General features: G+C 55.6%; 1 protein-coding gene across 1 annotated transcript; it reads left to right on the forward strand.

The window, feature by feature from the left end:
- Positions 1–2,807: 2,807 nt before the first annotated feature.
- LOC146340738 (uncharacterized) lies at positions 2,808–8,502 on the forward strand. Its single transcript, XM_084808208.1, has 2 exons — positions 2,808–3,215; positions 6,817–8,502. Exons 1-2 carry the CDS (start codon positions 2,878–2,880, stop codon positions 7,109–7,111), a joined length of 633 nt encoding a protein of 210 aa, XP_084664334.1. The 5' UTR covers positions 2,808–2,877; the 3' UTR covers positions 7,112–8,502.
- Positions 8,503–10,866: the final 2,364 nt, after the last annotated feature.

Here is a 10,866-nt window from a genome sequence, read left to right on the forward strand (position 1 = left end):
CCGAGCGAGAGTTGTTCACATCTCGGGGACCCAAGGAGGGCTTCTTTAACAGTGGTCTGTTCACAAAGTCGTAATCTTAATATTGAGGAAAGGTGCGTGTGTTGTTGTTGTTGTTGTTTTACAAAACTTGAAGACCTTGAGCATTTTTTAAAAAATGGAATGTGAATGAATACTTTTCATAAAGAAACAAACACACAGGGCTCGGGCTGCACCATGCCTCAATCCGCAGTTACGAGCTGAAAGAGGAGGTGAGACGGCCAGAGCGCCGGTGGCGGACGTCTCGCTCCAAAGGCGATCGGACACGGGCTACAGCTGTATCTTCAGCCTATCACGTGGCGGTGAAGGCAGCAAAGACGGAATGTTATGCTGCCTCTATCGCGTCTGCAGAGTGCTGTCCCAGGAGGCTGTTCCAAGTGGTCCGGAGCCTGGTCGGTCCAGTTGCTCCAGAACTGCTGGAGCATTCTGAGGCCTCCTGCTGTGAGGCCTTGGCAAGGCGCTTTGTGGATGAAAGTGATCGGATTAGGAGTGTTACTCCGTGCGCTGTGCATACAGTTAGTGAGCGAGAGGCGGTCTGTGGCAAACCGGTTTTGTGGGATCGGTTCCAGCTTCTTCCTTCTGAGGAAGTGGACAAGGTGCTTTCATCTGTAAGGCCGACCACCTGTATCCTTGCTCCTTGCCCATCTTGGCTCATTATGAGCTGCGGAGAGAGGCTGGGTGAGGGGATCAGGGCGGTGATGAACGCCTCCCTTGAGGAGGCAGTGATGCCATCAGCCCTCAAGGACGCAGTGATAAGACCGCTCTTAAAGAAGCCCTCCTTGGATCCCCAAGTTCTGAACAACTTTTGCCCAGTCTCGAATCTGCCAGTTTGGGGCAAGGTGATTGAGCGGGTGATGGCGCTGCAGTTGAAGGCACACTTGGAAAAGGCCGATTATCTGGATGCATTTCAGCCGGGATTCAGGCCTGGGCATGGGACAGAAAAGGCCTTGGTCGCCTTGCTGGATGATGTGAGGAGGGCTCTGGATAAGGGCGAATGCTCCTTCCTTGTTCTCCTCGACTTCGCAGCGGCTTTTGATACCGTTGACCACGGTATCCTCCTGGACCGCCTGGAGGGGCAGGGCATTGGAGACACCGTATTATGGTGGTTCTGGTCCTTCCTCTCCGGCAGGTACCACAGGGTAGCACTGGGGGAGGAGGTTTCGGATCCATGGCCACTGACTTGTGGGGTGCCACAGAGTTCCATCCTCTCCCCGATGCTGTTTCACATCTGTATGACGCTGCTGGGGGCTATCATCAGGAGGTTTGGGGTGCAGTGCCCTTAGTATGCAGATGACACACAGCTCTGCCCCCCGTTCAAATCTTCACCAAGTTGGCCGTAGAATCCCCGTCCAAATGTCTGCAGACGGTGAGTGGCTGGATGGGGAGGAATAAGCTGAACCCTGACAAGACCGAGGTACTTTTGGTGGGAGACAAGAGGAGGCTGGGGGATGTTGACCTGGTGTCGAATGGGCTACGGCTACCCTTGAAAGACCAGGTCCGCAGCCTGGGGGTCATTTTTGACTCCCAGCTGTCCATGGAGGCTCAGGGGTCAGCTGTGAGCTGGACAGCGCTGTACAAACTCCATCTGATACGGCGGCTGCGCCCCTTCTTTCCCGACCATCTGCTCCCATCGGTAGTACATGCCCTGGTCTCCTCTCGTTTAGACTACTGCAATGCGGTCTAGGTGGGGTTACCCTTGAAGAAGGTTCGGAAGCTGCAGCTGATACAGAATGCAGCGGCTCGCCTGATTAAAGGCAGCCGCTGGCGAGATCACAGTGCTGAAGGAGCTGCAGTGGTTACCAGTTGTTTTCCGGGCCACATTCAAGGTGTTGGTTTTGACCTTGAAAACCCTATACGGTTCCGGCCCAGCCTATCTCAAGGAGCACCTCCAGCAACACCAGACAGGCCGCTCAACAGGATCAGCCTCGGATGGCCTTCTCTCTGTCCCATCAGCCAGGACTGATGAGGTGAGGACAAGGCTGGTGAGGACAAGGGAGAGGGCCTTCTCTGTGGTGGCCCCCACTCTGTGGAACTCCCTCCCTAGGGAACTCCACCATGGCCCCCCTTAATGAGCTTCCGCCATGCATTAAAAGCGTAGTTGTTCAGGCAGGCGTTTGGGGTGGTTTAGGGTAATTTTAGAAAAGTGATGTTTTTAATGTTGAATTTAATTGTTTTGAACTGTTTTAATGTTGTACATTGCCCAGAGTGGCTGGGTGACCAGCCAGATGGGTGCTTAAGAAATTTAATAAATAAACATAAATAAATAAATTTCTTCATTGAAATGCAAAGTGGAGGGAAGGGCAGAGAGGGGTGCTTCAGGCTGGTCTCAAGAGAGGTGCTAAGTCTGCATCTTCTCCTGGCACTTCAGAACTGGGGGGCCACCTCGCCGCCCCGGGTGTCCTATTTTACACACTCAGTCCCAAGCACTGAACTTGTAACCGTAGACGAGCGAGGAACTCAAGCTTGCCCGAGAGCGGCGCCCTTTGCCTTTGGGAGCTGGCCAAAGTGGTTCCGTGGCGGGGGATAGTACTCTGCGCATGCCCACAGGCACTCTCCCCTCACGTGTGGCTGATGCCCTCCGTGCGAGATTCTAAGGCGGAGGAAGGAGAGCGGCCGTCTTTCTCCTTCCTGCTCCTGCCCCGTTCACGAGCAAAGCAGGGGCTGGCTGGCGTGCCAGTTTAGGGGGAAACCTTTGGACTTTATTCGTCTCCCCGACTCTTAACAGAAGGAGTGGCTGCGTGGAGGAGGGAGGGGGACACACCAAGGCTGCTCCGTGCCCCCCGCCCTTTCTGCCTCTGACCCTGGAAGGAGCCGAGAAGGGCTTCCGCCCGTGCCGGGTAAATGTCCCCCACCCCGAGGGGAGGAGACAGGTCTGGGGAACAGAGGGCCATCATCGCCCGTGGAAGGCCCGCTCGTGCCTCTGAGGCGGGCCGACCTGCTCCCCACACAGGCCTCGGCTGCTGGGCAGTCCTCCGAGAGCGGCCTCCGCCTCCTCGCCTCCGCCTCCTCGCCTCCGCCCGGCTGCCTCTTGCCTCAGCACTGCGAGGCCTCGGGCGCCATTCGGCTCCAGCCGGCCTCCAGCCGAGGGCCTCACAAAGGCAAGGCGCCGCTGAGTGCCTCGCAGGGGCAGAGGGCCCAGGACTCCTGCGCCAGGCGCATGACAGGCAGAACTTCAACAGGTGAGGCTTTTCCTACAGCATATGAGGGTGGAAGCAGAAGCTGTGTTTGATTTCCCGTGTGTCTTTCTGTTTGAGTTGTCTTTCTGGCCGGAGACCATCGGCCTATTCAGTCTCCCCGCTACTGGGCTACCGGACAGCATGCTGAATCGGTGGCCAGGGGATTGCAAGAAATGCTGGCTTGGGGGCTACTGAAGAGAGCCAGAGCCCCTGGGCTTCCCAGCTGTGCTGGTTATTACCCACGAGTTCCTGCACAGGGCTTCCGTCCGGCGTGCCGGGAGCGTGAGAGACCGTTCGCAAGGTCATTGATGGGCTGGTGAATGGACCGAGGGGCTGGGCCCGCGCCTACCTAGGCGACGTTGCCATTTGTAGTCCGACCTGGGAGGCCACGTGGGTCTGGTGAGACAAGAGGCGAAGCGCCTGCAAGAAGTGGGCTGACTATCAAAGCCACCAAGGGTCAGTTGGGATGGGGGGAGGTCACCTCTTTGAGGCATCAGGCCAGGAGTGGAAATTCGAAGCCTGTGGAGGCCAAAGTAGAGGCCGTCCAGCAATGGCCCCTGCCAACTATGAAGAGCAGGTTCTGTCCCCCCTGGCGCTGGCTGGAAATCACCGGCGCTTTCCTCCTAATTTCACTTCCACAGCGGCCCCTCTGACCACCTTGTGTAAAAAGCGCCAACCGGTGAGGGTTCAGGGGACCGAGACCTCCCCGAGCTTGCAGCCTCCCAAGCGGTACCCTGACCTGTCAGGGTGGAAGACATCTAACCAGGGTAGGAGTGACATCCGGCCACCTGGGTGAGGGGAAGGAAGAACGCTGGCTGGGGTGACGTAAGCCTGCCTTCTGCACCGCATGGCCCTGTGTCAGATAATGCGTCCTGTGGAAGCCAGGACAAAGGTGCGATGGCAAGTTGTGGCCGTGTGGAGATTTGACTTGACTCAGGCCTGTGAATGTGCGGAGGAAGACAATGGACAAGCTCAACATCACATCACACTGGGAACATCTGCCCGTGGCCTGAAGGGGGTTGCCCACAGTGCTTGCTAAATGGATCTTAAATGTAACAAAGGTCCTTGTGGGGGGACAGATACCCTTTGAGTGAACATGTACCTTGCCCCTCCCCCGAATTTTTAATTGGAGGCCCCAAGATCTCGAGAGGCGCTAACACTGTGTGTGGGGCAGAAAGCGTAGGTCTTTTGCCCAAGGTAGCCCCCCAAAGGTGGGGGAGGTGGTAGCGTAGGGGGAGGGTAGAACCTGTTGAGCTATTCCCTGGGGGTGGAGCTGCCACGATGGTTTGAATTAGGTAGGGCTGCCAGAGAATCCCGCCACGGACTGAAATGGGATCGAGTTCCCTTCAGTCCGTGCCACGGAATCCTCTGCGGAACAGCGCCACGAGGTCCTGCGGAGCCAGCAGTCATGCGGCTTTTTTTTCATCGTCCGCACAGGGTTGAGGAATTTTCGTAAATAAAAACTGTTTTAAAGAAAGAAAAAACCTTTTAAAATGACCATGCTGGTCCTGGACCGTCATGGTCATTTTAAAAGTTTCTTTCTTTCTTTAAAACACTGTTGCTTTAAACAAGGAGTTTATTGCTCAGGCACACTTCACACAGCCTTCATTTGGGAAGCCCCTAGCAAGAGGAAGTGTTTGGGCTGAAAGTAAACGGAGACGGAGGATTTCAATAAAAAAAACCCCACGTAAATATTTACGAAAAATAGCGATTCTTACGGAAGTTATGCAGACTCAGGGAGAGGGCTGGGCACCGGAATTACGGTACTCGGTACGGATTTATCTTTGTAATTTTTGGAGCGGAAAAAAAAGAGGAGAAATCCGGGGGCTTGTGAATGGCGGAATGGCGCACTGACCGCAAAGTGCGGATGTCAAGCGGCACTGAAGGTCCACCATTCGTACACCCCTAGAATTAGGCGAGTTGCAGACATGTGGATAGCCACAGAATCATAGAAGAGCAGGGTTGGAAGGGGCCGACAAGACCATCGAGTCCAACCCCCCACATTAAGTACATGACTGTGCTGAATGTACTCCGTAACTTTGCTTCTGTTTTGCTTTAGTGAAGTGCGTTTATATCTGCCTTTGTGCCTACGGCTCCTGCCTTTTGGGGGTGCGAACCTTCTTTCTCCTCTGCGTCATCGAATGCCTTCCCTCAGGGTCAGCTGAGGGCATGCATGGTCCTCTGCGTCCCCCTGACCGCTGCAACAGCAGCCGCTTCTCCCGTGCAAAGATCACGATGCGATGCCTGGCCAAGTCACTGAGAAGGGGGAGAGGTGTGGGCTGGGGACTGCCTGTGTTGCCACGTGCTTGAAAATGCACCGCGGCTTGGGCCCCACATTCCGTCTGTATCAGCAAGGGGTACTTCATGAGACATGAAAGGGCAGTCTAAACCCCAGAGATATGCAGGACTGAATGCAGGAATTAACAGCACAAGAACACCGATTTGCTAGAGAGTTGGCAATTGTCACACTTTCAGGGTTGGTTCTCACAGCTGTATTCACAAACAGTGAAGGCCACAAATCTTGCTATTGACAGAAGCTGGAGTAATGCACAGTGGTTGCTTTTCACACTGCGTGCCTCCTACTTGACAAGGGATGCTTCTTTCTGTACTGTGAGAAACGTACTTTGCTGGCAAGAGAGAAAGGCCTTGGTAAAGGCTCTATGAAGTCCTCAGCAGATTGGCCTGTTGCCTGTTCTCGTCTGAGAGGGGGAAGGTGCACCCCTGCTCAGACAACCCGCCCCGAGGTGTGGCGCCCGTCACTCCCCTGGCCACCTGTGCCTCCGATGACAGTGCTGGATCGAAGGGCACCCTCAAACTACAGACCTGATCGGTTAAGAGGAGCGCAGCCCCCCCAGCACAGGTGAATATCACTCAACTGGGCAGAAGAACCACCCGCTAACAGAACCTCTGTCGTATCTGGATTGAGTCTCCGTTGATTGGCACTCATCCCGTCTATTTCTGCAGCCAGGCACAGGTTCAGCACATCCCCTGCCTCACCTGGACTGGATGAACAGGAGAGAGGACCTGGGTGACACCCGCATATTGGCGACCCTGCAGTCTGTACCTCTGGATCACCTCCCCCAGTGGGTTGATGTAGCGCTGTTGCGGTGGAGTTTGGCGCTGCCAGACTACGCTTTCTGGGTGACCCATATCAAGGGAAGAGCCAACGTGGAGGCGGAGGGGATGTCCAGAGTCCATAAAGATGACTGAATCACCATATCTTCCCACCCTGTGAGGGTGATGTAAAGCTCAACGTGTTACCATCCCTGCGAAGATGAAGATGAGCGTCCTGACTGTTAGATCAATACGACAAGGGGACCAATGACCTGGGGAGGCGGGCGGCTCTCCCACACTGGAGGCATTCGTGACGAGGCTGGACAGCCACCTGTCAGGGAAGCTCTGACTTGGATTCCTGCACTGAGCAGGGGGTTGGACTCGATGGTCTTCTAAGCGCCTTCCAACCCTACTGTTCTATGACTCTATGGTTCTAGGGTTCTGTGACTGGAACATGCATGTTTCCCTCCATGTGGGAGTCACTGAAAACCCCGCAGCATTACAACACTTCCTCCTTTGGAGGCCTCGCTGATTTCATTTTCCATTTCAGCAGCACCTTGAGTATTCTGCTCCAGGAACGATGGCGTGTCCCCAGTGCTAAATTACTTTTGGAGCCTGGTCTTGCCACCCACAGCGCTTCTGAGGATATGTCTGCCTCTTTCAGTCTGCTGGACACTCTACTTTACAGAGCAACCCCGCGGCCAGGACGTCCGCCCGTCTTTCCTCTGGAGCGTCTGTCCAGACTTGACCGGTTCCCACTGGCCCCCTCCGCTCCATCCGGTCTCCGTTCTGCCCGCTGCATCTCGGCTCCCCTTTCGAACCAGGCACTCCGACTCCCACGCTGATGTATGACTCTTGTGACCCTCACGCTGACGGATGTATCACTCCTGTGTGCAGGGGAACTGGAACACTCCTCTGCATGAGGGCTGACCAGTCGCCAGGATGTTCTGCCACTCTGTGCAGCCTTCTAAACGTCATGGGATATGACTACGCAACAAAGCGTGTGCGGACACGCAAGGGGAACGCACAGCTGTGTCCCGCAGCGACTGCCATGTGTGTCAATTACAATCAAACACCAGCTTTGCCCCCCCTGCAAACAATTCTGTGGATGCCCATGGCAGCTCCCTGTGTTCCTAAAGCTGTTTGGGGAGCTACCATGGGGCAAAGAGAAGGTGGATTCTCTTGCAGGGATGGGAAGAAATTAGTTCTGTTTTCATCCAGCTTGCAGGAGAGAAGCCATGGCTGAGAGTAGTTCACCCTTTCCACACCCAACCACTTTCCCCCTGCAATGCCACCCAAGCTGCCTGTTTGCTTGTCCCTGATTTGTGATAGAAGCACGTGTCTTGAGCCCAGTGCAGGGAGGAGAATGGCCATGAACCCCTAACCCTTATCGCTGTAGAGATAAGACGGGCCTGAGGGGTTGTGTGCCTACAGAATCACGGCCTTCTTCAGATCCCATGGTTCCTAAGTCCGATTTCTTTGATGGAGCGGAGTCCTGGTTTTACCATTTCAGGCCCACCATTCCCCGGTGTTTGGGTCATCTCAACTGGCTGGAAACTCAACCAGGGATGATGTGGGAGATGTGCGCCAGCCGCAGCCCAGTGTCTGCCACATTCATGCAAACGATCTGAATCAGGGTACAAACAAAAGCCACAGCGTTTGGCATCCCTTAGACGCACGGGGAAACACCCCTGTTTTAAAGCTGTTTCAGCTAGTGCTCTCTACCACGTGTTGTGGCAGCGTGTTCCTTAAAAAAAACCCTGTGTTGTGTGAAGGATGCTTCCTATGCATCCTTTTCTCTGTCCCCACTCTCTTTTCAATCACTTTCACTGGATGAACCCAAGTTCTAGGATGATGAGAGACGAATAAAGACAAGCCCATAAAGAAGAAGAAAGACGAATAAAGGGTGCCCCGAGCCCCGCATTGACCCCGGGTATGCTAGCAGTGAAATTAAAAGACCATTAGCAGGAACCCAATATACAAATGAACACGAGCTACTGATGAGGGAGATATACAAGAGCTAAGATAAATATGACATTGCAGAAATGCATATGTAACTATTAATGTATAGGAACAAATTATAAGCCTAATACACACATGGATATAAAAAGGAGCACAACGAGAAAGTATAGATTTAATTGGGACAGTATTAAAATTAAAAAATAGCAAATTATTTTATGCCTGTGATATAGTAAATAAGCAACCAAATAAAATAATATGACAAGTATAAACCATTAAATCAGCTAGAAATATTTTATAGTGGTATATAACATACTGCAATCAAGTGTGATCTTCAAGACAACTCAGGAACTGCTCCAACCTTCTAATCTAACCAGTTACAAACACACACATATATACACCTATATACATTTAACTGCCCTCTGGGTGATGCTGAGGGCAGCCGTGCCGAATGGATATGTCCACTTCTCCCTCCTGCCCCACGGAAAGCTGCCCTCGCCCCACCGACGTCCAGCGGCTGCCCGCTCCTGCCCCTCTGGGCTTGCCGCTCACCATCTCTCGGATGGGCCGTTGCTCTTCTCTTACAGGCTCCGAGGCCTCCAGGCCACCAGGGGGGTCCTCTACGGGTTGGACGTGTCCTCCTTGTGCGGTGGAGAGGCAGGAGGGTCGTCCCCCGGAGGCTGGCTTGTCGCCAGAGTGGATGTGCTCGTGCTGCTTGGCTTCCGGATGTTTTCTGTGGGACCAGCTGGCCTGGTGGGGAGACCGGGTGTTCTGCCCGCCACCCTGGCCTGCCCTCTCCACCCGTCGGCATGGGGAAACTGAGCCGACGGTGGCTTTGGCTGAGAGGGGTGCGCCACTGCCGGGTGAAGCATAGTTCTCAGCACCGGCTTGCGCACAGATTGTGGCAGCGGTTGAGGCAACGAGGTTGCTTGTTGCCCAGTCACTGAGCAAGGCGGTGGCTTCGCCAATGACCTGGGCAGCTGCTTGGAAACTATGCTCGGCAGCGGCTTGGGCCAAGGGGCTGGCACTGGCTTCGGCCCAGAGGTCGGCACTGGCTTCGGAAAGCAGATCTCCACCACTCTTGGCAAGGTTGTCTGCCCTGGCTGTGGCAAAGCGGTTGGCACTGGCCTGGGTACGCAAGCCTGCACTCGCCTCGGCAAAGAGCTTGGCAGGGGCCTCAGCAGGGAGCTCGGTGGCGGCCGTGGCAAAGAGCTCGGTGGCGGCTGTGAGGCTGGACATGGCTTTGGCAGTGAGCACGATGGTGGCCTTGGCGGAGGCGCAGGCACAGCTCTTTCGGGCGCGGCCAGCAGCGTCTGGGGAACGGCGTGGGGAGAAGGAACTGGAGGAAGCTTCTGCAGAGGCAGGGATGGAGCTCTGCTCTGCCCCAGTGGGGAGAAGCCCTGCACAGGCTCTGCCACGGGCAAAGCCAGGTTGCGCCTGGGGACGTGCTTCCAGGCTTCCTCCGGCTCCGGCTTGGCGCCTCTCTTTTTCCCCCTCGCCCCAGGGAGACTGGCCTTCACCCTTGCCTGGTCTTTGCCTTGATATTTACACTGATGTTCTTCAGAGCCCCGATCCCTCGGGGTGTGCTGGGGCCGAGAAACATCCTCGGCCACCCCGGCAGTCTTCACGGGGGCACTCTCCCCAAGCTCCTTGGTCTTGTGGGGGACTGTTTCTTCCCCCGTCGCCCCAGATGGCACAGGCTCAGATCTTGTCCCCTCATGTTTGTGCCCTTCCTGACTTTCCCCAGGTACCAAAGTGCTTCCCGTTCCCGGATGTCTTGGGGGCCTGGAGTGATCTGGGTCCAGACTTGTGGGGAGCCTTTTTGGGGAAGGTCCTCCTTCGGCTGACTTTGATTTTCTTTTCCCATTCATGGGAGGCTCTGGTGGTGCTTTCGAAGGGGGGTGGCTCCTGCGAGGTCCGGGCTCTGGAGGGATCCTGGGGAGTTTGCCCACCTCTTTGGACTGAGGATCGGGGCATTTTCTTTTCTGGCTAAGGCCTGATCTTTGCTCCCGGGGAAACAAATCCACCGGGGCTGCCCCGGCCTTCAGGCACTGTGCCGCTAAGTGCCTATTCACCGTGTCCATCCCTGAAAGAGAGAGAGAAAGTGGAGCCCATGATTACAGGACAAGGAACCTTTGCTACTTTGCGGGCAGAACGTGAGAGCAATTCTCCGATTCCCACAATTCGGAGGGGGCTCCACCTGCCCCTCGTGCAGCGTGGGAGGAGTTTCCCCTGCCGCCTAGACCAGGAAGAAACACGGGAGGATCTGCCTCCCACCAGCTCAGAGCATTCCTCCGCATGGCAACTCGCCCAACCCTCCGTGGGTGGTGTGGCATGGGGGGAGTCGCTGGTTCCAGGGCTAAGCAGGGCGTTGGGCGGGGGGGGGGGGCTTGCAATTGGCATCCAGGGAGCTCCTTTTCACCTCCTTCATGCTGCGGGGGGGGGGGGGTTGCTGTATTTAAGGCAGCTGATGGGCTCTCTTCCCATTGGTGCTGCTGGCGGGTCTTGCGTGGGCAGGGAGGGAGTGGGCCTGAGGCTGCAAGGTGGGGAATCACCCAGGCCAGGTTGAGAGCAGGAGGGTTGTTCTCCCAGCTCTCCGCTGCGGTGCAGGGGCCTGTACTGGAAGGCTGTGAGCTGGTGG

This window comes from Heloderma suspectum, chromosome 6 (genome assembly GCF_057233095.1).
Source record: "Heloderma suspectum isolate Gila_16-S chromosome 6, 16-S_ref, whole genome shotgun sequence".
Lineage (NCBI taxonomy): Eukaryota > Metazoa > Chordata > Lepidosauria > Squamata > Helodermatidae > Heloderma > Heloderma suspectum.